The sequence below is a fragment of the Somniosus microcephalus genome, chromosome 10, assembly GCF_052327205.1.
Source record: "Somniosus microcephalus isolate GS21.2 chromosome 10, FLI_Smic_1.0, whole genome shotgun sequence".
Classification (NCBI taxonomy): Eukaryota; Metazoa; Chordata; class Chondrichthyes; order Squaliformes; family Somniosidae; genus Somniosus; species Somniosus microcephalus.
This window is the reverse complement of record NC_140996.1, coordinates 218,166,274-218,191,321: the sequence shown is the minus strand read 5'-3', so window position 1 is coordinate 218,191,321 and position 25,048 is coordinate 218,166,274. Positions and strand designations below refer to the sequence as shown.

The 25,048-nt window shown below is 46.9% G+C and overlaps 1 protein-coding gene across 27 annotated transcripts in view; it reads right to left on the bottom strand.

The window, feature by feature from the left end:
- Nucleotides 1-293: 293 nt before the first annotated feature.
- The window catches only part of gyg2 (glycogenin 2), a 145,694-nt gene continuing 120,939 nt past the window's right edge, over nt 294-25,048 (bottom strand). For 17 of the 27 annotated variants that reach the window (XM_085999639.1, XM_085999629.1, XM_085999622.1 and 14 more), the window contains 9 exons: nt 22,133-22,225; nt 19,482-19,526; nt 15,004-15,096; nt 12,632-12,724; nt 10,366-10,410; nt 6,904-6,996; nt 4,462-4,506; nt 3,825-3,869; nt 294-666 (listed from right to left, as the gene is read on the bottom strand). In XM_085999639.1, the coding sequence (XP_085855765.1) occupies nt 505-666; nt 3,825-3,869; nt 4,462-4,506; nt 6,904-6,996; nt 10,366-10,410; nt 12,632-12,724; nt 15,004-15,096; nt 19,482-19,526; nt 22,133-22,225 (714 nt within the window). In that variant the 3' untranslated portion in view covers nt 294-504. Of the gene's footprint in view, nt 667-3,824; nt 3,870-4,461; nt 4,507-6,877; nt 6,997-10,365; nt 10,411-12,631; nt 12,725-15,003; nt 15,097-19,481; nt 19,527-22,132; nt 22,226-25,048 lie in introns of those variants that run through there. The other 10 variants (XM_085999624.1, XM_085999623.1, XM_085999626.1 and 7 more) reach the window with 10 other exon arrangements.

Genomic DNA, 25,048 nt, shown 5'->3' with positions numbered 1-25,048 from the left:
CCCATCTCTGCCCCTGATCACCCGCCCCTCGCGAACTCTACCCCAGCAGCACGAACTTACCTGCTCCTGGGCCGTTATCTCTGCTGCCATGTTCCCCCCACGACAGGGAGCCAACCCTGTCAATCAGGTTGGCATCGGGCAGGGATCCTCTTTTAAAATAAAACACACTCTGGGTTTCCCGACCCAAACTCCTCTCCCAGCTTTGAAATCCTGCCCAGTAAATATCGGGGCCAAAATGTCTCGCGCTATATAGGTAAAATGAGTCACTTCCTGTACATTTAATTGCAATCAAATTAAATCAGTAAACACTTTTTAATAGCACTAATGGAAGTAAAAAAAAAAATACACACACGTTCATCCAAAACAAAAATCTATATACAACGCAATATTAAATGGACAGTCAATTTTTTTTCTTCGCCTCAGGATTGAGCTGCCATCCATATTATTATATATAAGCAAAAAAAAAAGTTTGGGTCCAAGAGCGCATGATCAACATCGGACACACTACTTCAGAAACTGGTCCAACTTTTTCTGTATGTTTACAAAAGCATCTTTCCCCAGGTAGTCAACGTTTCCTTCTTCCCATCTACGCCTGTCCTCCTCCTGCATGGGCTGTTTTGGCGTCACCTCAAAGGACAGCTCTGCTAAAGAGGCTGCTATATCCTCCTAGGGTGGTGGAAACAGAGGAGAGAATTCAGGATTTTACCAAACTAAAGGAGGTGCGCATGAAATAAAGAGAGACCGAAAAAGCCAGTAATAGAGTGAGAGGGCGGGCGAGAGGGCGGGCGAGAGGGCGGCAGAGAGCGGGCGAGAGGGCGGCAGAGAGCGGGCGAGAGGGCGGCAGAGAGCGGGCGAGAGGGCGGCAGAGAGCGGGCGAGAGGGCGGCAGAGAGCGGGCGAGAGGGCGGCAGAGAGCGGGCGAGAGGGCGGCAGAGAGCGGGCGAGAGGGCGGCAGAGAGCGGGCGAGAGGGCGGCAGAGAGCGGGCGAGAGGGCGGCAGAGAGCGGGCGAGAGGGCGGCAGAGAGCGGCAGAGAGCGGGCGAGAGGGCGGCAGAGAGCGGGCGAGAGGGCGGCAGAGAGCGCGGCAGAGAGCGGGCGAGAGGGCGGCAGAGAGCGGGCGAGAGGGCGGCAGAGAGCGGGCGAGAGGGCGGCAGAGAGCGGGCGAGAGGGCGGCAGAGAGCGGGCGAGAGGGCGGCAGAGAGCGGGTGAGAGGGCGGCAGAGAGTGAGAGGCAGAGAGCGAGAGAGAGAGAGAGTTCCAGAGTGTAAGAGAGAGGTAGAGAGAGCGCGCGCGAGACACAGACATGGAGAGAGAATTTAGCCAATTGTAGTCATGTGCACTTAGTCCAAATCACTAGTTTATTAAAAAATCAGATTTCTTAATTAGTTAGTTAAAATTAAAATTTAGTAAGAATGAGAATGGAAAATGCACACCAGGTCAACCAGCACTTGAAAGATAAAGACCAAATTTCCCGATGCAACACTCCATCAGCATTCATATCCCCAAAAATCTTCCTCAGGTACTGACCAAGTGCTGGTGCGTTTCCAGCATTTTCTGCTTTTATTTCAGATTTCCAGCGTTGGTATATTTTCAGAATTTACTATTCCGCTTCCACAGATTACAATAATGCAGGGCTCCCAACGCAAGACACATTTACACTGGAGTTTGGAGCAAGTGCTCTGCATCATAATTGGAAAAATGCAGCATTACATTTCCACTTCCCACCGAGATATCCGTCAGGACACTATAAAGAAAGAACTTGCATTTATATAGCGGCCTCAGCATCTTCAGGGCGTCCCAAAGCACTTCACAGATAATGAAAGACCTTTTGAAGTGTAATCCTTGCTGTACTGTAGGCAAACAACAGCTGCCAATTTGCACACAGTAAGCTACTACAAACAGCAACACAAAGTGACCAGTTAAAGTATTTGTGGTATTGGTTGAGAGATGAGTGTTGCCCACAACACCTTGCTCTTCGCAGAACTGTGACGTGGGATCTTTATCTCCTCCTGAACAAGCGGACAGGACTTCACCTGAAGGACGGCACCTCCGATAATGCATCACTGCCTCAATGCCACACTGGAGTGTCAGCCTGGACTGTACTCAAGTGCTGGAGTGTGACTTGAACCCATGGCTTTCTGACACAGGAGAGTGCCACCAAGGAACTAAGCTGACAGCAAAGATCTTCTGAGATGCTGCAGATCCATTTGATCACAAGAGAGTTGAAAAATGATTGCATTACGTCAATGATTGAGTGACACTTTTTCCCCAACTATTATCTATTCGGGCATTCACGTACAGAGAGAGTGTGCTGGAGATTCCTCGATGGCTCAGAAGTCAGCCAAGACACTGGCTTAAAGAGCTCTTCTCTATCTCTGTAAACTCCTCCAGTCCTACAACACTCCGAGATCACCTCCAATTCTGGCCTCTTGTGCGTCCCCGATTTCCATCGCTCCATTAGTGGTCGTGCCTTCAGCTACCTAGTCCCGGAGCTCTAGAATTCCCTCCCTAAACCTCAGCCTCTCTACCTCCCTCTCCTCCTTTAAGACACTCCTTAAAACCTACCTCTTTGACCAAGCTTTTGGTCACCTGTCCTAATATCTCCTTATGTGACTCGGTGTCAAATTTTGTTTGATAACGCTCCTGTGAAGCACCTTGATATTAAAAGGTGCTAGATAAATGCAAGTTGTTGTTGTGTGTAAATTGGGTGCTGACAGGATTGTGCTCAGCTGTGATGCCTGCCATAGTTCAATGACCTGACAATTACTACCTAGGCTCACACATGAAGAGTGGTACTCAGGTGAGGCAACAGAGGTTAACTAGCAGCTATGGGACAATAGGCACAAAGACCTTCAGGAGAGAGGAGTGGGGGGGAAAAAAAGGTTGCTGATCAAAAAAGTTTGTGCCTTTGGTTCTTTTGCTTTTCAGATGCTGACTGGCCCAATGCATTTTTCCAGGCTTTTCAGCTTTTATTGCTAATGGGTATATAACCACAGTGTAACATTGGCATTAAATTGCCAATTTTATAGAGGCCACATGGTCATCCACAAGTTTGACTGGGAACCAAAGTGGGGAGGAGGGCAGAATCATAATGGCATTGTACATGGGTGCTCGTCTACAACCTTGACTTTCCAACCCACGTTCTCTAGGGGCACAAGCTCACTGCTTGGAGTGCCTGATCGCAGATTCACTCCAACGTGCCATCGCCTCTAGTCACTTAAACATTAAAAGGAGCAAGGCTTCACCTCAGAGGTGGCAGTCCCACCTCAGAGTCAGAAGGTGCAGGTTGCGAACCCCACTCCACGCAGTCTCGGCGGGCAGAGACCAGGGCTAGGGCTCCGAATTCTGGGTCGACACCCAGCCCGATACTCGCATCCGGTGGGTGTGGGTGCCAGTGCCCCGCCCCCGCATCGTATGGGTTGCGAGAGCCCGTAAAACCTTTCTGCCGCATAGCACTAATCACCCTATCGGCTGGTGTAACAGATGGTTACAGCTATGGCAGGAGCATTCACAGACTGTTAATCAGACAGCGAATCGTAAGAACATAAGAATTAGGAGCAGGAGTCGGCCATACGGCCCCTCGAGCCTGCTCCGCCATTCAATAAGATCATGGCTGATCATCGACCTCAACTCCACTTTCCCGCCCGATCCCCATATCCCTTGATTCCCCGAGAGTCAAAAGATCTATCGATCTCAGCCTTGAATATAATAATATAATGGAATCGTTCCATTACTTTATGCTATTCTCCAAGGAAAGAATGCAAAGATACCAAAACAATCTAAAAATAAAAAGTGCCTCAGTTTCTCATCGCAAAACATACACTTACTTGTTTAGTCGGCTCGGGTGCGACAAGAGGTATCTTTTCCATTTTCTAAATGAAAGATTGTGCAAATATAAATATATTAATATCCAAGCATTCAAAATAAACTATGATTTATAGTGACTGATTAACTCAAATTCCATTTTTCTTGCAACAGGTTCCATAATTTTAAACTGGTGTTATGGCGATCACATTCTGCCATTGTTATTTTTCCCATGAATATTGCAAACCTATTGAGGTCTTGCCTATGGACTGTGAAGGCTTCAAGTACTTGTTGCCTACTGTCGATCTGGCCTTAGCATGTGCAGTGTCCGAAAACTACTCCAGGACAGAAGGTCTACTGAGTAAAGGCACACTGCCACATAGGAACGTAGGACAGGAGTAGGCCTTTCAGCCCCTCGAGCCTGCTCCACCATTCAATAAGATCATGGCTGATCATCGACCTCAACTCCACTTTCCCGCCCGATCCCCATATCCCTCGATTCCCCGAGTCAAAAAATCTATCGATCTCAGCCTTGAATATAATAATATAATGGAATCGTTCCATTACTTTATGCTATTCTCCAAGGAAAGAATGCAAAGATACCAAAACAATCTAAAAATAAAGTGCGCCTCAGTTTCTCATCGCAAAACATACACTTACTTGTTTAGTCGGCTCGGGTGCGACAAGAGGTATCTTTTCCATTTTCTAAATGAAAGATTGTGCAAATATAAATATATTAATATCCAAGCATTCAAAATAAACTATGATTTATAGTGACTGATTAACTCAAATTCCATTTTTTTTGCAACAGGTTCCATAATTTTAAACTGGTGTTATGGCGATCACATTCTGCCATTCTGTTATTTTTCCCATGAATATTGCAAACCTATTGAGGTCTTGCCTATGGACTGTGAAGGCTTCGAGTACTTGTTGCCTACTGTCGATCTGGCCTTAGCATGTGCAGTGTCCGAAAACTACTCCAGGACAGAAGGTCTACTGAGTAAAGGCACACTGCCACATAGGAACGTAGGACAGGAGTAGGCCTTTCAGCCCCTCGAGCCTGTTCCGCCATTTAATGAGATTGTGGCTGATCTAACTCCCACATCACATGTAGCACCAAGCCATGCAGACCAGAACCAGGATTAGATTGCAGTCCATGCAGAGTTACATTGAAGATAGGAGCAGGAGTAGGCCATTCGGCACCTCGAGCATGTTTCGGCACCTCGAGCATGTTCCGCCATTTAATGAGATCATGGCTGATCATCCAAATTCAGTACCCTGTCCCTGCTTTCTCCCCATATCCCTTCATCCCTTTAGCCTTAAGAAATATTTCCAACTCCTTCTTGAATATATTTAATGAATTGGCCTCCACTGTCTTCTGTGGTACAGAATTCCACAGGTTCACCACTCTCTGGGTGAAGAAATTCCTCCTCATCTCTGTCCCAAATGGCTTACCCCTTATCCTTAGACTGTGACCCCTAGTTCTGGACTCCCCCGCCATCGGGAACATCCTTCCTGCATCTAGTCTGTCTAGTCCTGTAAGAATTTTATAAGTTTCAATGAGATCCCCTCTCATTCTTCTAAACTCTAGCGAATATAAGCCTAATCTCTACCAGGGCAAAGATCAAGCTGCTACAAGTGGCTTCACCATCCCTGGATTTGATAGTGGCAAGGGGGGAAAAAAACCCAGCTACCACAGTAAATCCTCATCCTCAGCAAATGCCCTAACCCTACTGTAAAGGACACTGGTATGAATCTTTGGGGAGGATGAGGATTTACTGTGCGGCCTTCTAAGAAGGATAAGCATCATTAACCATCAAGGCTCACACAAAAAGAATGGACCCTTGAGAGATGTATCAAAAGGCTGTTACCATCTTAGAATCACATCTCAGCAAATAGTTAATATCTTCCTTGGGGGGGGGGAGGGGTGAAAATTAAGAAGATAAAAAAAACTGACCAAAGGTATATTTTTTTAATCCTTAAGTCATTCACCTCCAGTCATTATGTCAAATTTATCCTTTTAAAAGAAAAGAAAAAGTAAGGAAATTCAAAAAGTGACCAAGGAGAAGGAGAGAGACTGGGTCTGAGGGGCTGTGTCGTCAACCATTGGCCAACAGGCTTTGAGTAACGTTTCTGCCTCAAGAGACCACAGTCGCCACAGCAGATTCTGCAGTGATTGTAGCTCAACACTGATTACTTGTGGGGCTATAATCAGTAACAGTTACTGCTGAGGTATCCCCCCAGCCCCCAGCCCACCCCATCCCGCTAAAACAGACACAGGCTACGTCAGAATCAGAACCGTAGAGGATGTGCGGTGGGAAAGATTGCCGAGGCAGGACGGGGCGAGTCACGGATCGCTCTCGCCTTGGTGTCCCACACCCGATTGACAACGACGTGGCACGACTTACACAGAGTTCACAAAGCAATCTTTTGGAAAAAGATTGTGCCCTTTTAAAAAGCAATTATACCTAAAAGGATTCATTAAACTCTTAGTGGGGCGTTGCTAGCTAACATTCCCAAGTATTAGAAAACATAGAAACACAGAAAAATAGGAGCAGGAGTAGGCCATTCGGCCCATCGAGCCTGCTCCGCCATTCAATAAGATCATGGCTGATCCTCTATCTCAATACTATATTCCCGCTCTCTCCCCATACTCCTTGATGCCTTTTGTGTCTAGAAATTTATCCATCTCCTTCTTAAATATATTCAGTGACTTGGCCTCCACACCTTCTGTGGTACAGAATTCCACAGGGAGGATGTGAGGAAAAACTTTTTTTTTTTTTTTTTTTAAAAACACAGCGCGCGGTGATGACCTGGAACTCACTGCCGACAGAAGTGGTGGAAGCGGAGACACTCAATGTTCTCAAGGGGAGACTGGATAGGCACTTGAGGGAAATAAACTTGCAGGGCTATGGGGAGAGTGGGGGAATGGGACTGACTGGATTGCTCTACAGAGAGCCGGCACGGATTCGATGGGCCAAATGTCCTCCTTCTGTGCCGTTGAGACTATGACTATTAGGTTGTAAGTTAGTCTTATTTTTAAAAAGTGGCTGGGTAGTTGAGTGGTTTGATTTACGAGGCTAGTTGCAGTCTGATATTCACATGTACCATCTTCATAGACGACGTACTGGGTTCAGCGGTTAACGGCGCTTTCTGTTGTCTCACATTAGCTGCAGGTTTGTATGCAAATACTGGCTGTGGAAAATAAGGAAAATGATCTGTAAACCTCAATTCTTCACACTAGGCTTAGTCTCTACTGTGCCATAGAATTATTGCTACTGCACATTAAAAAAAGTCATATTTTCCTCTTAAAAAGACATGAATAAACCCAAATGAAGATCACGGATTCAAGCAATGTTGCTGTTAAAGTCTCTGTGCAATCCAAACTCAATGGCAGGAACAAGAGCAAGACCAAGTCTTGACCCAGGGATAGTTTATCAATTAGCCGCCTGGGTGTGAAACTGGCATCGCGGATCAGCCTCCCGTTACAGAAACTGTCAGTTTCACTCCCAGGCAGCCAGTTGAAAATCTACCCCAAGGTTAAAAGAACATAAGAAATAGGAGCAGGAATAGGCTACTTGGACCCTCGAGCCTGCTCCGCCATTCAATAAGATCATGGCTGATCTTGGGCTCAAAGCCACTTCCCTGCCCACTTCCCATAACCCTTCTCTCCCTTATCTTGCAAAAATCTGTCTATCTCCACCTTAAATGTATTTAATGACCCAGCCTCCACGGCTCTCTGGGGCAGAGAATTCCACAGATTTATGACCCTCTGAGAAGAAAGTCCTCCTCATCTCGGTTCTAAAAGGGTCCTTTTAGTCCTTTATTCTGAGACTGTGCCCCCGAGTTCTAAATTTCCCCACGAGAGGAAACATCCTCTCTGCATCTACCCTGTCGAGCCCCCTCAGTATCTTAGATGTTTCAATAAGATCACCTCTCATTCTTCTAAATTCCAATGAATATAGGCCCAACCTGCTCAACCTTTCCTCATAAGTCAACCCCCTCACCTCAGGAATCAACCAAGTGAATCGTCTCTGAACTGCCTCCAATGCAAGTATATCCTTCCTTAAATAAGGAGACCAAAACTGTACGCAGTACTCAAGGTGTGGTCTCCTGGTGTCTCACCTTTAAGAAAATAATCCAATTTGTTTTTTGCTGATCGAAAGTGTACGACCTCACTCATTTGCCATTAAAACAATGGCACACTCAAACTCGCTGGGTCGGGGAACCCCCTGCATTTACTAACACACTTGCAGGGATGTCCTGTAAATATTAACACATGATCCAAGGACCGACTGTTAATAATGACACACTCCCGAGGGCCCCCTTCAAATACTGACACACATCCGGGGACCCTCTACAAATATTGACACGCTACCCAGGCAATGTTCTCGCTAAGGTGCGCGCGCGGCCACGCAGTGATCTGAAAGATCCCGCGCAGGCCACTCACCTGCTTTTACAGTGTAATTATCGCGCATGCACTGAAATTTAAATGGACCACGCATTAAAAGGAACAGGCCACGCAGAACAAAACGCAGCTTACAGAGAACATTGCTGTTAAATCCGTGAATCTTGATGTATGGTGTCCTTCAATAAATAGACAGAGACTGCAGAGGAACAATCAACAGGTGTTTACTGGATGAGGGTTACTCTAAAACTAACAGTACAGATCCCTACTCAGGGTTTATATACAGGTGTGGTCACTGCCGGTACTACAGTATACAGGAGCTGTAAAAAGTAGTTCTCCCCTTAAAGGTACATACACTACAATTGCTACACAGGTACATCCTGTTAATACTGGACAAACTCCTGAAGACCCGCTTCAAACACGGTCACACTCCTGGGGGACCCAGTACAAATATGACACACTCGCAGGAATCTCCTGCAAGTACTGACACGCTCCCAGGGACCTCCCGCTAATACTGACACAGTCACATGGGCTCCCTGCAAATACAGCCCATCAAGATCACTCAATCCGAAGCCTCCTTGCATCCTCTAACGGCGATTTCCCGCTCCTGCCCAAGCAACTGATTCCATACTTTATTTAAGGAATGCTAAGTTCCTTCAAGCATTTCCCAGGTTAATAGACTATTTTACTTTAAAAAGATTTATTAATGTTCATTAAGCCGTACATGAACACTATATTCAACAAGGTCCCAGGGAGGAAAAGCAAAGAAATAACTCCAGTTAACCACAGACAAGTTTTCTTATCACATTACGGTGGGGGAGCAGAAAAAAACACACTCATTGGGGCACTGGATGGAGCAGGGGGTTAACACACTGTCCTTTCACCTCTGCGGCTCACGTTCAAGTCCAGTTGATATAGACCGAATCTACTAACACCTGGCCTTCACTGGGTATCTCTCCCAATAGTTTCACATCAAGACATGTGGAACTCGCTACAAGGAGCGGTTGAGGTGGCTAGCAGAGCTGCATTTCAGGGGAAGCTCGATAAACACAAGAGGCAGAAAGGAATAGAAGGATATGTTGATGGGGTTAAATGAAGAAGGGCGGGAGGAGGCTCGTGTGGAGCATAAAGACCGGCATGGACCTGTTGTGCCCAATGGCCTGTTCCTGTGCGGCAAATACCATGCAAGGATCCTGTGTAAAATGAGCTCAGGGAGATTCAACAGCGGTTCCTGGCGAGAGTGTGATTTTAAAAAAAACCCACAAAAAACAGAAAATGGTGGAAAAAAACACAGCATCGGAGAAGAGAAAATCTTCTGGTTGGAGTAAATGCGTTCTGACAAAGGCTCTCTATCCAACACATTAACTACCTTTTTGTTTTGCAAATGCAAATGCTGATTGAGCTGCAGTGTGTTTCCAGGTTTTTCTGTTTTTATTCCTAAAGGATTAGGCACCCAGTGTAAAATTTCTATGATTCTAAAAGAAAAATTGATAGAGTGTCAAACATAAGAAATAGGAGCAGGAGTAGGTCATTTGGCCCCTCGAGCCTGCTCCGCCATTCAATAAGATCATGGCTGATCTTCTACCTCAACTCCACTTTCCTGCACTATCCTCATATCCCTTGATTTCCTTAATATTCAAAAATCTATCGATCTCTGTCTTGAATATTCTCAATGACTGAGCCTCCACAACCTTCTGGGGTAGAGCACTAAACAGAATTGTGGGTGTTTTTTTTTTTTTTTTTTCTTCGAACATTTTCATTTATTAGTTATAAAGATATTTGAGATGGTAGAGGGAGAAAAGGATTGCTGCACCAACAGTCAAGATGAATCCGATTGGGTAAGAAAGAGCCTGTTCCCTTGCCAAGTGGCCGTGAGAACGCAGCGCGCCCGGAGGATGGACCAATGGCGGGAGAGCGGGGTAGTTTGAGGCTGGGAGGTCATGTGATGAAATCTCCAGGAATACACCCAGCCAGAGTTGGCAACCCTACCAGCCACGCTTGCAGGTAGAGCGGGCCAGGTACAACCCACCTTCCCTGGGGGCAACGGCTCCCTGCTCACAGTACTGGATCAGCAGTTAACCCAAAGTGCCATCACTACTAGTCACTTCACAATCTAAAAAGTGCCTCAGTTTCTCACTGAACAAACATATACTTACTTGTTTAGTCGACACAGATGCGCTGGGGGATATCTTTTCTGTTCTCTAAACAAAAAAATTGGGCAAACAGAAGAGCTCCGTTAATATCCCAGCTTTCAAAGTAAGCAACTTATGATTTACCGTAACTGAACAAGGCAAAGCTCCAGTCATTATGCCAAATGTAACCTTTTTTTTTTTAATCCTTTGAGATGTGGGTGTCCCTGTCCAGGCCGGCATTTATTGCCCATCCCGAGTTATCCTGAGAAAATGGTGCTCGGCCTTCTTGCATACAACGGAACGGCTGGCTAGGCCACGTCAGAGGGCAGTGAGTTAACCAAGTGGGTGCGGGACTGGAGTCACACGTAGGCCAGACCCGGTAAGGAAGCAGATTGCCTTCCCTAAAAGACATTAGTGAAACCAGTTGGGGTTTTTTTTTTTTGGTACGACTATCCGGCAGCTTCATGGTCACCGTGTTACTGATGCCAACTTTTCATCAAATGGAGTTCAAATTCTCAAACTGCCGTGGTGAGATTTTAGCTCCCGTTCTCCGGATTAGCAGTGCAGGCCTCCAGATTACTGGCCCAATAACATAACCACTACACTACCTCGAAAGGCCAGAAACAGCGAGGAGAGCGAGCAGGAAGAGAAAAAAACAGAAGTGCTGTGTAATCAAACATCTAATGCACTGTAACTGTAGTTTGACATTGTATTTATTACCCATCCCACGTTGCCCCAAGTGGCTTGCTTGGCCCCTTCAGAGGGCAGGTAAGAGTCAACCACCTTGGTGCAGGAATGGAGTCACATGTAGGCCAGAGCTGGTAAGGAAGCAGGTTTCCTTCCCTAAAGGACGTTCATGAACCAGTTGGGATTTAGGAGAACCCGACTGCTTCATTGTCACCTTACTGATGCCAGCTTTTGTATTAAAAAAAAAAACTGGTATCAGTAAGTAAAAATAAATATGTTTATAAAAAGCTGGTACTTTTTATAAATTGAATTCAAATATGTGCGGACCTCTGAACTACTCGACCAGCATCATAACTAAACGCACTCCTGTGGGCACTAGTGGGACTCTGATCATTAGATCATCAGTAACAGTTACAGCTGAGGTATGCCGCCCACCCCGTCAAAACAGACACGTACTGCATCAGAATCAGCAACGTAGAGGATTCAGGCTTGGGCTGATAAGTGGCAGGTAACAGTCGCGCCACAGAAGTGCCAGGCAATGACTATCTCCAACAAGCGAGAGTCTAACCACCGCCCCATGACATTCAATGGCATTACCATCGCTGAATCCCCCACCATCAACATCCTGGGGGTTCACCATTGACCAGAAACTTAACTGGACCAGCCACATAAATACTGCGGCAACAAGAGCAGGTCAGAGGCTAGGTATCCTGCAGCGAGTGTCTCACCTCCTGACTCCCCAAAGCCTTTCCACCATCTACAAGGCACAAGTAAGGAGCGTGATGGAATACTCTCCACTTGCCTAGATGAGTGCAGCTCCAATAACACAAGAAGCTCGACACCATCCAGGGCAAAGCAGCCTGCTTGATTGGCACCCCCTCTACCACCTTAAACATTCACTCCCTCCACCACCGGCGCACCGTGTCTGCAGTGTGTACCATCTACAAGATGCACTGCAGCAACTCACCAAGGCTTCTTCGGCAACACCTCCCAAACCCGCGACCTCTTCCACCTAGAAGGACAAGGGCAGCAGGAGCATGGGAACACCACCACCTCCAAGTTCCCCTCCAAGTCACACATCATCCTGACTTAGAAATATATCGCTGACCCTTGATTATCGCGGAGTCAAAATCCTGGAACTCCCTCCCTAACAGCACTGTGGGAGTACCTTCACCACACGGACTGCAGCGGTTCAAGAAGGCGGCTCACCACCACCTTCTCGAGGGCAATTAGGGATGGGTAATAAATGATGGCCTTGCCAGCGACGTCCACATCTCAAAAACAAATTTTTTAAAAGGATGTGCTGTGGGAAGATTGCCGAGGCAGGGCGGGGTGAGTCACGGATCGCTCTCGTGTTGGTGCCCCAAACTCGACTGACACAACGACGCGGCACGACGTACATCGAGTTCACAAAGCAATCTTTTGTAAAAAAGATCGTGGCCTTTTAAAAAGCAATTATACCTAAAAGGATTCATTAAACTCTTAGTGTGGTGTTGCTAGCTAACATTACCAAGTATTAGATTACAAGTTAGTCTTATTTTTAAAAAGTGGCTGGGTAGTTGAGTGGTTTGATTTATGAGGCTAGTTGCAGTCTGATATTCACATGTACCATCTTCATAGACGACGTACTGGGTTCAGCGGTTAACGGCACTTTCTGTTGTCTCACATTAGCTGCAGGTTTATATGCAAATACTGGCTGTGGAAAATAAAGAAAATGATCTGTAAACCTCAATTCTTCACACTAGGCTTAGTCTCTAAACAAAAAAATTGGGCAAACAGAAGAGCTCCGTTAATATCCCAGCTTTCAAAGTAAGCAACTTATGATTTACCGTAACTGAACAAGGCAAAGCTCCAGTCATTATGCCAAATGTAACCTTTTTTTTTTTAATCCTTTGAGATGTGGGTGTCCCTGTCCAGGCCGGCATTTATTGCCCATCCCGAGTTATCCTGAGAAAATGGTGCTCGGCCTTCTTGCATACAACGGAACGGCTGGCTAGGCCACGTCAGAGGGCAGTGAGTTAACCAAGTGGGTGCGGGACTGGAGTCACACGTAGGCCAGACCCGGTAAGGAAGCAGATTGCCTTCCCTAAAAGACATTAGTGAAACCAGTTGGGGTTTTTTTTTTTTGGTACGACTATCCGGCAGCTTCATGGTCACCGTGTTACTGATGCCAACTTTTCATCAAATGGAGTTCAAATTCTCAAACTGCCGTGGTGAGATTTTAGCTCCCGTTCTCCGGATTAGCAGTGCAGGCCTCCAGATTACTGGCCCAATAACATAACCACTACACTACCTCGAAAGGCCAGAAACAGCGAGGAGAGCGAGCAGGAAGAGAAAAAAACAGAAGTGCTGTGTAATCAAACATCTAATGCACTGTAACTGTAGTTTGACATTGTATTTATTACCCATCCCACGTTGCCCCAAGTGGCTTGCTTGGCCCCTTCAGAGGGCAGGTAAGAGTCAACCACCTTGGTGCAGGAATGGAGTCACATGTAGGCCAGAGCTGGTAAGGAAGCAGGTTTCCTTCCCTAAAGGACGTTCATGAACCAGTTGGGATTTAGGAGAACCCGACTGCTTCATTGTCACCTTACTGATGCCAGCTTTTGTATTAAAAAAAAAAACTGGTATCAGTAAGTAAAAATAAATATGTTTATAAAAAGCTGGTACTTTTTATAAATTGAATTCAAATATGTGCGGACCTCTGAACTACTCGACCAGCATCATAACTAAACGCACTCCTGTGGGCACTAGTGGGACTCTGATCATTAGATCATCAGTAACAGTTACAGCTGAGGTATGCCGCCCACCCCGTCAAAACAGACACGTACTGCATCAGAATCAGCAACGTAGAGGATTCAGGCTTGGGCTGATAAGTGGCAGGTAACAGTCGCGCCACAGAAGTGCCAGGCAATGACTATCTCCAACAAGCGAGAGTCTAACCACCGCCCCATGACATTCAATGGCATTACCATCGCTGAATCCCCCACCATCAACATCCTGGGGGTTCACCATTGACCAGAAACTTAACTGGACCAGCCACATAAATACTGCGGCAACAAGAGCAGGTCAGAGGCTAGGTATCCTGCAGCGAGTGTCTCACCTCCTGACTCCCCAAAGCCTTTCCACCATCTACAAGGCACAAGTAAGGAGCGTGATGGAATACTCTCCACTTGCCTAGATGAGTGCAGCTCCAATAACACAAGAAGCTCGACACCATCCAGGGCAAAGCAGCCTGCTTGATTGGCACCCCCTCTACCACCTTAAACATTCACTCCCTCCACCACCGGCGCACCGTGTCTGCAGTGTGTACCATCTACAAGATGCACTGCAGCAACTCACCAAGGCTTCTTCGGCAACACCTCCCAAACCCGCGACCTCTTCCACCTAGAAGGACAAGGGCAGCAGGAGCATGGGAACACCACCACCTCCAAGTTCCCCTCCAAGTCACACATCATCCTGACTTAGAAATATATCGCTGACCCTTGATTATCGCGGAGTCAAAATCCTGGAACTCCCTCCCTAACAGCACTGTGGGAGTACCTTCACCACACAGACTGCAGCGGTTCAAGAAGGCGGCTCACCACCACCTTCTCGAGGGCAATTAGGGATGGGTAATAAATGATGGCCTTGCCAGCGACGTCCACATCTCAAAAACAAATTTTTTAAAAGGATGTGCTGTGGGAAGATTGCCGAGGCAGGGCGGGGTGAGTCACGGATCGCTCTCGTGTTGGTGCCCCAAACTCGACTGACACAACGACGCGGCACGACGTACATCGAGTTCACAAAGCAATCTTTTGTAAAAAAGATCGTGGCCTTTTAAAAAGCAATTATACCTAAAAGGATTCATTAAACTCTTAGTGTGGTGTTGCTAGCTAACATTCCCAAGTATTAGATTACAAGTTAGTCTTATTTTTAAAAAGTGGCTGGGTAGTTGAGTGGTTTGATTTATGAGGCTAGTTGCAGTCTGATATTCACATGTACCATCTTCATAGACGACGTACTGGGTTCAGCGGTTAACGGCACTTTCTGTTGTCTCACATTAGCTGCAGGTTTATATGCAAATACTGGCTGTGGAAAATAAAGAAAATGATCTGTAAACCTCAATTCTTCACACTAGGCTTAGTCTCTACTGTGCCATATAATTATTGCTACTGCACATAAAAAAAGTCATATTTTCCTCTTAAAAAGATATGAATAAACCCAAATGAAGATCACGGATTCATGCAATGTTGTTGCTAAAGTTTCTGTGCAAAGCAAACTCAATGGCGAGAACAAGAACAAGTCTTGACCTAGGGATAGTTTATCAATTAGCCGCCTGGGTGTGAAACTGGCATCACGGATCAGCCTCCCGTTATAGAAACTGTCAGTTTCACTCCCGGGCAGCCAGTTGAAAATCTACCCCAAGATTATAATAAATGTTACTTTCAAACTTCTCCAGCAACTAAATTGCCACTTAACCAGAGTAAATCACAAATTCTTTGTTCATCAAGCTTGGCAAGACAAAGCTTTGGAAAAGCCCCTTTCCCACTGACTGGGATTTGGAGCTCCTTGTAAACAGCACTCTTGAATTGCATTAACATTTCGGGCCAGTGCAGGGGCACAGACCTGGGAGTTTATCTTGAAGATGTTCTCCGTCTTGAAAAAAAGCATACCAAGGATAAGGCAAGGATATCACCAGGTCTCACCAGGCTCTGCCCAACTGCAGCATCCTCTTTCCGAGGATTCCCCTCTACCGTGGTTGTCATGGCCCTTGACCGTGTCGGTTCCATTTCCCGCACTTCTGCTCTCACCCCTTCCCCTCCCTCCCGGAACCAGGATAGGGTTCCCCTTGCCCTCACCTTTCACTCCACCAGCCTCCACATTCAACCATACTAAACACACGCCCAAGGATGTCCTGTAAATATTGGCACACTACACAAGGACCCTCTAGCTAACATTGACACATTCCTGAGGTTCCCCTTCAAACACTGACACACTTCCGGGGACCCCCTATAATATATTGACATGCTACATAGGTACATCCTGCTCCGAGAGACCCCCATGTAAATATTGACACACTACCCAGGTATATCCTGCTCCCAGGGGGCCCCCTGTAAATACGGACATGATACCGAAACTCCTGAAGACCCGCTGCAAACACTGCCTCACTCCCGGGGGACCCAGTACAAATATGACACACTCGCAGGAATTCCCTGAAAATACTGACACACTCCCAGGGACCTCCTGCTAATATTGACACAGTCACATGGACTCCCTGCAAATACAGCCCATCAAGATCATTCAATCCGAAGCCTCCTTGCATCCACTAACGGCGATTTCCTGCTCCTGCCCAAGCAATTGTTTCCATACTTTATTTAAGGAAAGCTAAATTCCTTCAAGCATCTCCCAGGTTAATAGACTATTTTATTTTTAAAAGATTTATTAATGTTCATTAAGCCGTACTTGAACACTATATTCAACAAGGTCGCAGGGGGTAAAAGCAAAGAAATAACTCCAGTTAACCACAGACAAGTTTTCTTATCACATTACGGTGGGGAAGCAGAAAAAAACACACTCATTGGGGCACTGGATGGTGCAGGGGGTTAACACACTGTCCTTTCACCTCTGCGGCTCGTGTTCAAGTCCAGTTGATATAGACCGAATCTACTAACACCCGGCCTTCACTGGGTATCTCTCCCAATAGTTTCACATCAAGACATGTGGAACTCGCTACAAGGAGCGGTTGAGGTGGCTAGCAGAGCTGCATTTCAGGGGAAGCTCGAAAAACACAAGAGGGAGAAAGGAATAGAAGGATATGTTGATGGGGTTAGATGAAGAGGGGCGGGAGGAGGCTCGTGTGGAGCATAAAGACCGGCATGGACCTGTTGGGCTGAATGGCCTGTTATTGTGCGGTAAATACTATGCAAGGATCCTGTGTGAAATGAGCTCAGGGAGATTCAACAGCGGTTCCTGGCGAGAGTGTGATTTAAAAAACCCCACGAAAAACAGAAAATGGTGGAAAAAAATACAGCATCGGAGAAGCGAAAATCTTCTGGTTGGAGTAAATGAGTTCTGACAAAGGCTCTCTATCCAACACATTAACTACCTTTTTGCTTTGCATATGCTGATTGAGCTGCAGTGTGTTTCCAGGATTTTGTTTTTATTCCTAAAGGGTTAGGTACCCAGTGTAAAATTTCTATGATTCTAAAATAAAAATTGATAGAGAGTCATAAAAACATAAGAAATAGGAGCAGGAGTAGGCCATTCGAGCCTGCTCCGCCATTCAATGAGATCATGGCTGATCTTCTACCTCATCTCCACTTTCCTGCACTATCCCCATATCCCTTGATTCCCTTAATATTCAAAAATCTATGGATCTCTGTCTTGAATAGACTCAATGACTGAGCCTCCACAGCCTTCTGGGGTAGAGCATTAAACAAAACTGTGGGTGTTTTTTTTTCATTTTCTTCAAACATTTTCATTTATTAGTTATAAAAATATTTGAGATGGGAGAGGGAGAAAAGGGCTGCTTCACCAACAGTCGAGAGGAATCTGATTGGGTAACAAAGAGTTTGTTCCCTTTCCAATTGGCCATGGGAAGGCAGCGTGCCCAGAGGATGGACCAATGGTGGGAGAGCGGGGGTGGGGTAGTTTGAGGCTGGGAGGTCATGTGATGAAATCTCCAGGAATACACCCAGCCAGAGTTGGCAACCCTACCAGCCATGCTTGCAGGTAGAGCGGGCCAGGTACAACCCACCTTCCCTGGGGGCAACGGCTCCCTGCTCGCAGTACTGGATCAGCAGTTAACCCAAAGTGCCATCACTACTACGATAGCAAAATACTGCAGATGCTGGAAATCCAAAATAAGAACAGAAAAACTCAGCAGGCCAGGCAACATCCGTGGAGAGAAATTAGAGTCAACGTTTCGGGTCAAAACCCTTTATCAAGACTAAAGAGGCACAGGGAATGAAATAGATCAAGAGGCCAGGCTGGGAGAGAACAAGAGAAGGGGAGACATTAAGAGGTATTCAAAACGAGACGAGATGGCGATAGGACTAGTGGAGACAAAAGACGGCTCTAGATTAGGTGTGAAATGCACTGGCAGAATGGGAGACAGCTGCCATGTGGGAGAGAGAAAAAAAAAGGCGGGGGGGGGGGGGAAGCCAAAACAAAGGTGTGGATAAAAAATATAAGTAAAAATGTAATAGGGGCCGAGGTTATGATCTGAAATTGTTGAACTCGATAGTGAGTCCGGAAGGCTGTAAAGTGCCTAATCGGAAGATGAGGTGCTGTTCCTCGAGTTTACGGTGAGCTTCCATGGAACAATGCAAGAGGCCGAGGACGGTGAGGTCCGAGTGGGAATGGGGCAGTGATTTAAAATGACAGGCGACCGGAAGCTCGGGGTCACCCTTATGGACTGAACGGAGGTGTTCCGCAAAGCGGTCGCCCAATCTGCGTTTGGTCTCCCCAATGTAGAGGAGACCACATCGTGAGCAGCGAATACAGTATACTAGATTGCGAGAAGTACAAGTAAATCGCTGTTTCACCTGGAAGGGGTGTTTGGGGCCCTGGACAGTGGGAAGGGGGGAGGTATAAGGGCAGGTGTTACATCTCCTGCGTTTGCACGGGAAGGTGCCAGGCGAAGGGGAAGGGGTGCTGGGGGTGATAGAGGAGTGGACTAGGGTGTCTCGGAGAGAGCGGTCCCTATGGAATGCTGAAAGGGGAGGGGAGGGGAAGATGCGTTTGGTGGTGGGATCACTTTGGAGGTGGTGGAAATGGCGGAGGATGATCCGTTGAATGTGGAGGCTGGCGGGGTGAAAGGCGAGGACAAGGGGAACCCTATCGTGGTTCCGGGAGGGAGGGGCAGGGGTGAGGGCAAAAGTGCGGGAGATAGAACGGACACGGTCGAGGGACGTGTCAACCACGGTAGAGGGGAATCCTCGGTTGAGGAAAAAGGAAGTGGAAGGTGGCATCGTCGGAGCAGATGCGGCGGAGACGGAGAAACTGGGAGAATGGAATAGAGTCCTTACAGGAAGCGGGGTGGGAGGAAGTGTAGTCCAGGTAGGTGTGGGAGTCAGTGGGCTTGTAGTGAATGTTGGTCAATAACCTATCCCCACAGGTGGAGACGGAAAAGTCGAGGAAGGGAAGAGTCAGAGGTAGACCATGTGAAGGTGAGGGAAGGGTGGAAATTGGAACTAGTCGTATCACCATCTCGCCTCGTTTTGAATACCTCTTAATGTCTCCTCTTCTCTTTTGTTCTCTCCCAGCCTGGCCTCTTGATCTATTTCATTCCCTGTGCCTCTTTAGTCTTGATAAAGGGTTTTGACCCGAAACGTCGACTCTAATTTCTCCCCACGGATGTTGCCTGGCCTGCTGAGTTTTTCCAGCATTTTCTGTTGTTATTTGCCATCACTACTAGTCACTTCAAAATCTAAAAAGTGCCTCAGTTTCTCACTGAACAAACATATACTTACTTGTTTAGTCGACACAGATGCGCTGGGGGATATCTTTTCTGTTCTCTAAACAAAAAAATTGGGCAAACATAAGAACTCCATTAATATCCCAGCTTTCAAAGTAAGCAACTTATGATTTACAGTAACTGAACAAGGCAAAGCTCCAGTCATTACGCCAAATGTAACCTTTTTTTTTAATCCTTTGAGATGTGGGTGTCCCTGTCCAGGCCGGCATTTATTGCCCATCCCGAGTTATCCTGAGAAAATGGTGCTCGGCCTTCTTGCATACAACGGAACGGCTGGCTCAGTCACGTCAGAGGGCAGTGAGTTAACCAAGTGGGTGTGGGACTGGAGTCACATGTCGGCCAGACCCGGTAAGGAAGCAGATTGCCTTCTCTAAAGGACGTTCGTGAACCAGTTGGGTTTTTATGACAATCCGACTGCTTCATTTGTCACCTTACCGATACCAGTATTTCTTTTTAATACAAAAGCTGGTATCAGTAAGTAAAAATAAATATGTTTATAAAAAGCTGGTACTTTTTATAAACTGAATTCAAATATGTGCGGACCTCTGAACTACTCAACCAGCATCATAACTAACGCACTCCTGTGGGCACTAGTGGGACTCTAATCATTCGATCATCGGTAACAGTTACTGCTGAGGTATCCCGCCCACCCCTTCAAAACACAGGTACTGCATCAGACTCAGAAATGTAGAGGATTCAGGCTTGGGCTGATAAGTGGCAGGTAACATTCGCGCCACAGCAGTGACAGGCAATGACTATCTCCAACAAGCGAGAGTCTAACCACCGCCTCTTGACATTCAATGGCATTACCATCGCTGAATCCCCCACCATCAACATCCTGGGGGTCACCATTGACCAGAAACTTAACTGGACCAGCCACATAAATACTGTGGCAGCAAGAGCAGGTCAGAGGCTGGGTATTCTGCAGCGAGTGTCTCACCTCCTGACTCCCCAAAGCCTTTCCACCATCTACAAGGCACAAGTAAGGAGCGTGATGGAATACTCTCCACTTGCCTGGATGAGTGCAGCTCCAACAACACAAAGCTCGACACCATCCAGGGCAAAGCAGCCCGCTTGATTGGCACCCCCTCTACCACCTTAAACATCCACTCCCTCCACCACCGGCTTACCGTGGCTGCAGTGTGTACCATCTACAAGATGCACTGCAGCAACACGCCAAGGCTTCTTCGGCAGCACCTCCCAAACCCGCAACCTCTTCCACCTAGAAGGACAAGGGCAGCAGGTGCATGGGAACACCACCACCTCCAAGTCACACATCATCCTGACTTAGAAATATAATCGCCGATCCTTCATCATCGCGGAGTCAAAATCCTGGAACTCCCTCCCTAACAGCACTGTGGGAGTTCCTTCACCACACGGACTGCAGCGGTTCAAGAAAGCGGCTCGCCACCTTCTCGAGCGCAATTAGGGATGGGTAATAAATGCTGGCCTTGCCAGCGACGCCCACATCATATAAAAACGAATTTTAAAAAGGATGTGCGGTGGGAAAGATTGCCGAGACAGGACGTGGCAAGTCATGATCGCTCTCGTGTTGGTGCCCCAAACTCGACTGACACAACAACGCGGCACGATTTACATCGAGTTCACAAAGTAATCTTTTGTAAAAAAGATCATGGCCTTTTAAAAAGCAATTATACCTAAAAGGATTCATTAAACTCTTAGGGGTAGATTTTCCTGGCGCCGTCAGGCAGGGTTTCATGCGTGTGGGGGGGGGGGAAATCCCGAATTAGGGGGTCCCAACACCATCCCGCCCAAAACCCGCCTCCACGTAAGTTTCACAAGAAGTGGGTACCCGCCCCGCACTGGGACCCGCCGACCCGAGGCGGGAAGGGATTAGTGCCAATTAACTGCCTGTTAACAGGTAGTGAAGAGGCAGTTTTTAGCCTAATCCCTATTTTGAAGGTTGTCGTGTGGGATTCCCGACGGCTCCAAACCACGCCAGGTTAGAGCAGTCGGGCCGTCGGGTTGAAGGACTTGGAGGGGTCGCGATGTCGGTGTTCAGGTGAGTGATGGGTGCATAAGTGCAAAGGTAAGTGTGTTTGGTGTGTCTAAAGTGTGTAAAGAAGTTTAAATTACCTGTACTTACCTTAACAGCCTTTCTTCCTCTAGGTTTCAGGAGTCCATCACTCAGCCGGCACTGAAAGCAAAATGGCTGCGAACTGTCAAAAGTGACAGCCTTCAGCTTTCATTGCCGGTGAGATTTCTAACTGAGTCTGTGTAGAAGGACTCAGGTTAGAAGTCAGACTGTCAGTGTTTGACAGCTTCAAACAGCTGTGAAACACTGATATTTCATCTGTCAAGAACTCTTGACAGACAAAATGTCAATCTGTGACATCACCTGTTGCCGGGTGGCCCTTAATTGGCCTGCTGAGCCCGCTGGGCGGGCTCAACCAGGTCAAGCAAGGGAAAATCGCGTGGATTGGCCGGACGTCAATGTAGGCAGGACTAAAACCCGAAAGTTGTAGTCCCGCCTCGTTCCCGACAGCTTAAGGAAAATCAACCCCTAAGTATGGCGTTGCTAGCTAACATTCCCAAGTATTAGATTGTAAATTAGTCTTATTTTTAAAAAGTGGCTGGGTAGTTGAAAGGTTTAATTTACGAAGCTAGTTGCAGTCTGATATTCACATGTACCATCTTCATAGGCGACGTACTGGGTTCAGCGGTTAACGGCACATTCTGTTGTCTCACATTAGCTGCAGGTTTATATGCAAATACTGGCTGTGGAAAATAAAGAAAATGATCTGTAAACCTTAATTCTTCACACTAGGCTTAGTCTCTACTGTGCCATATAATTATTGCTACTGCACATACAAAAAGTCATATTTTCCTCTTAAAAAGATATGAATAAACCCAAATTAAGATCACGGATTCATGCAATGTTGTTGCTAAAGTTTCTGCGCAAAGCAAACTCAATGGCGAGAACAAGAGCAAGACCAAGTCTTGACCTAGGGATAGTTTATCAATTAGCCGCCTGGGTGTGAAACTGGCATCGCGGATCAGCCTCCCGTTATAGAAACTGTCAGTTTCACTCCCGGGCAGCCAGTTGAAAATCTACCCCAAGATTATAATAAATGTTACTTTCAAACTTCTCCAGCAACTAAATTGCCACTTAACCAGAGTAAATCACAAATTCTTTGTTCATCCAGCTTGGCACGACAAAGCTTTGGAAAAGCCCCTTTCCCACTGACTGGGATTTGGAGCTTCTTCTAAACAGCACTCTTGAAACTCATTAACATTTCGGGCCAGTGCAGGGGCACAGATTTGGGAGTTTGTCTTGAAGATGTTCTCCGTCTTGAAAAAAAGCATACCAAGGATAAGGCAAGGATATCGCCAGGTCTCACCAGGCTCTGCCCAACTGCAGCATCCTCTTTCCGAGGATTCCCCTCTACCGTGGTTGTCACGGCCTTTGACCGTGTCAGTTCCATTTCCCGCACTTCTGCTCTCACCCCTTCCCCTCCCTCCCGGAACCAGGATAGGGTTCCCCTTGTCCTCACCTTTCACCCCACCAGCCTCCACATTCAACCATACTAACACACTCCCAAGGATGTCCTGTAAATATTGGCTCACTGCACAAGGACCCTCTAGCTAACATTGACACACTCCAGAGGTCCCCCTTCAAACACTGACACACTTCCGGGGACCCCCTATAAATATGGACATGCTACGCAGATACATCCTGCTCCCAGAGAGCCCCATGTAAATATTGACACACCACCCAGGTATATCCTACTCCCAGGGGGGCCCTGTAATAATTGACATGCTACCCAGGTACATCCTGCTCCCGGGGGTCCCCCTGTAAATACTGACATGCTACCCAGGTACATCCTACTGATACTGAAACTCCCGAAGACCCGCTGCAAACACTGTCTCACTCCCGGGGGACCCAGTACAAATATGGCACTCTCGCAGGAATTCCCTGAAAACACTGACACACTCCCAGGGACCTCCTGCTAATATTGACACAGTCACATGGACTCCCTGCAAATACAGCCCATCATGATCATTCAATCCGAAGCCTCCTTGCATCCACTGACTGTGATTTCCCGCTCCTGCCCAAGCAATTGATTCCATACTTTATTTAAGGAACGCTAAATTCCTTCAAGCATCTCCCAGGTTAATAGACTATTTTATTTTTAAAAGATTTATTAATGTTCATTAAGCCGTACATGAACACTGTATTCAACAAGGTCCCAGGGAGTAAAAGCAAAGAAATAACTCCAGTTAACCCATTGGGGCATTGGATGGAGCAGGGGGTTAACACACTGTCCTTTCACCTCTGCGGCTCGCGTTCAAGTCCAGTTGATATAGACCGAATCTACTAACACCCAGCCTTCACTGGGTATCTCTCCCAATAGTTTCACATCAAGACATGTGGAACTTGCTACCACAAGGAGCGGTTGAGGTGGCTAGCAGAGATGTATTTCAGGGGAAGCTCGATAAACACAAGAGGCAGAAAGGAATAGAAGGATATGTTGATGGGGTTAGATGAAGAAGGGTGGGAGGAGGCTCGTGTGGAGCATAAACACCGGCATGGACATGTTGTGCCCAATGGCCTGTTATTGTGCAGTAAATACCATGCAAGAATCTTGTGTGAAATGAGCGCAGGGAGATTCAACAGTGGCTCCTGGTGAGAGTGTGATTTTACAAAAACACGAAAAACAGAAAATGAAAAAAAACACAGCATCGGAGAAGCGAAAATCTTCTGGTTGGAGCAGTAAATGCGTTCTGACAAAGGCTCTCTATCCAACACATTAACTATCTGTTTGCTTTGCAGATGCTGATTGAGCTGCAGTGCGTTTCCACGATTTTCTGTTTTTATTCCTAAAGGGTTAGGCACCCAGTGTAAAACGTATGAATCTACTAATTATAATTAGAGAGGCCACAGGGGCATCCAAAAGTATGACTAAAGTAGAGGGGAGCGGAACATTGGCACAGGGGGTGGAGGTTGGGTGGAGCAGAGAGAGCTTGAAACCAACACTATGGCCAGAATTTTCCGGGGTGGTAGCGGGCGCGATCGGAGGTGGGAAAGTTGGGTTTTTTGGGAGTGGGTCAGGAACCCGCTGTCATCCCGCTCCCACGCGCCTTTTCCCCAGGCGCGTCTGTCATCGCGGACCCAACTGGCAGAGGCGGGCGGCCCAGTTTAAATTATTAGTAGTTAGTTGTCAGACCTTACCTTTTAAATTTAACTGCATGGCCACGGGATTCACGTAGCTCGGGAACCATGCCTGTCAACCTGAGGCGGGAGTTCAGTGGCCATTGCTCCAGCTGATTAGTTGACAGCATCAAATGTACAGTAAAAGCTCCCAGCTGACAGGTGATCACTTTCCACAGGCAGAAGCTGTTGCTCACTGCATTCCCAGCACAGATTCTGCAGGCTGCAGTCTTTCCAGCAAAGTTTCCATCCAGTGTTACCTCATTAGAACAACTCTCTCACCATTGACAGATTGCTTCTGTCATCAGTACTTCACCTGCCATCTATTCCATCAGCATGGGTGCCGTTTATACCCTCTCACCTTGGTCCTCAGAATCGGAACTCAATGA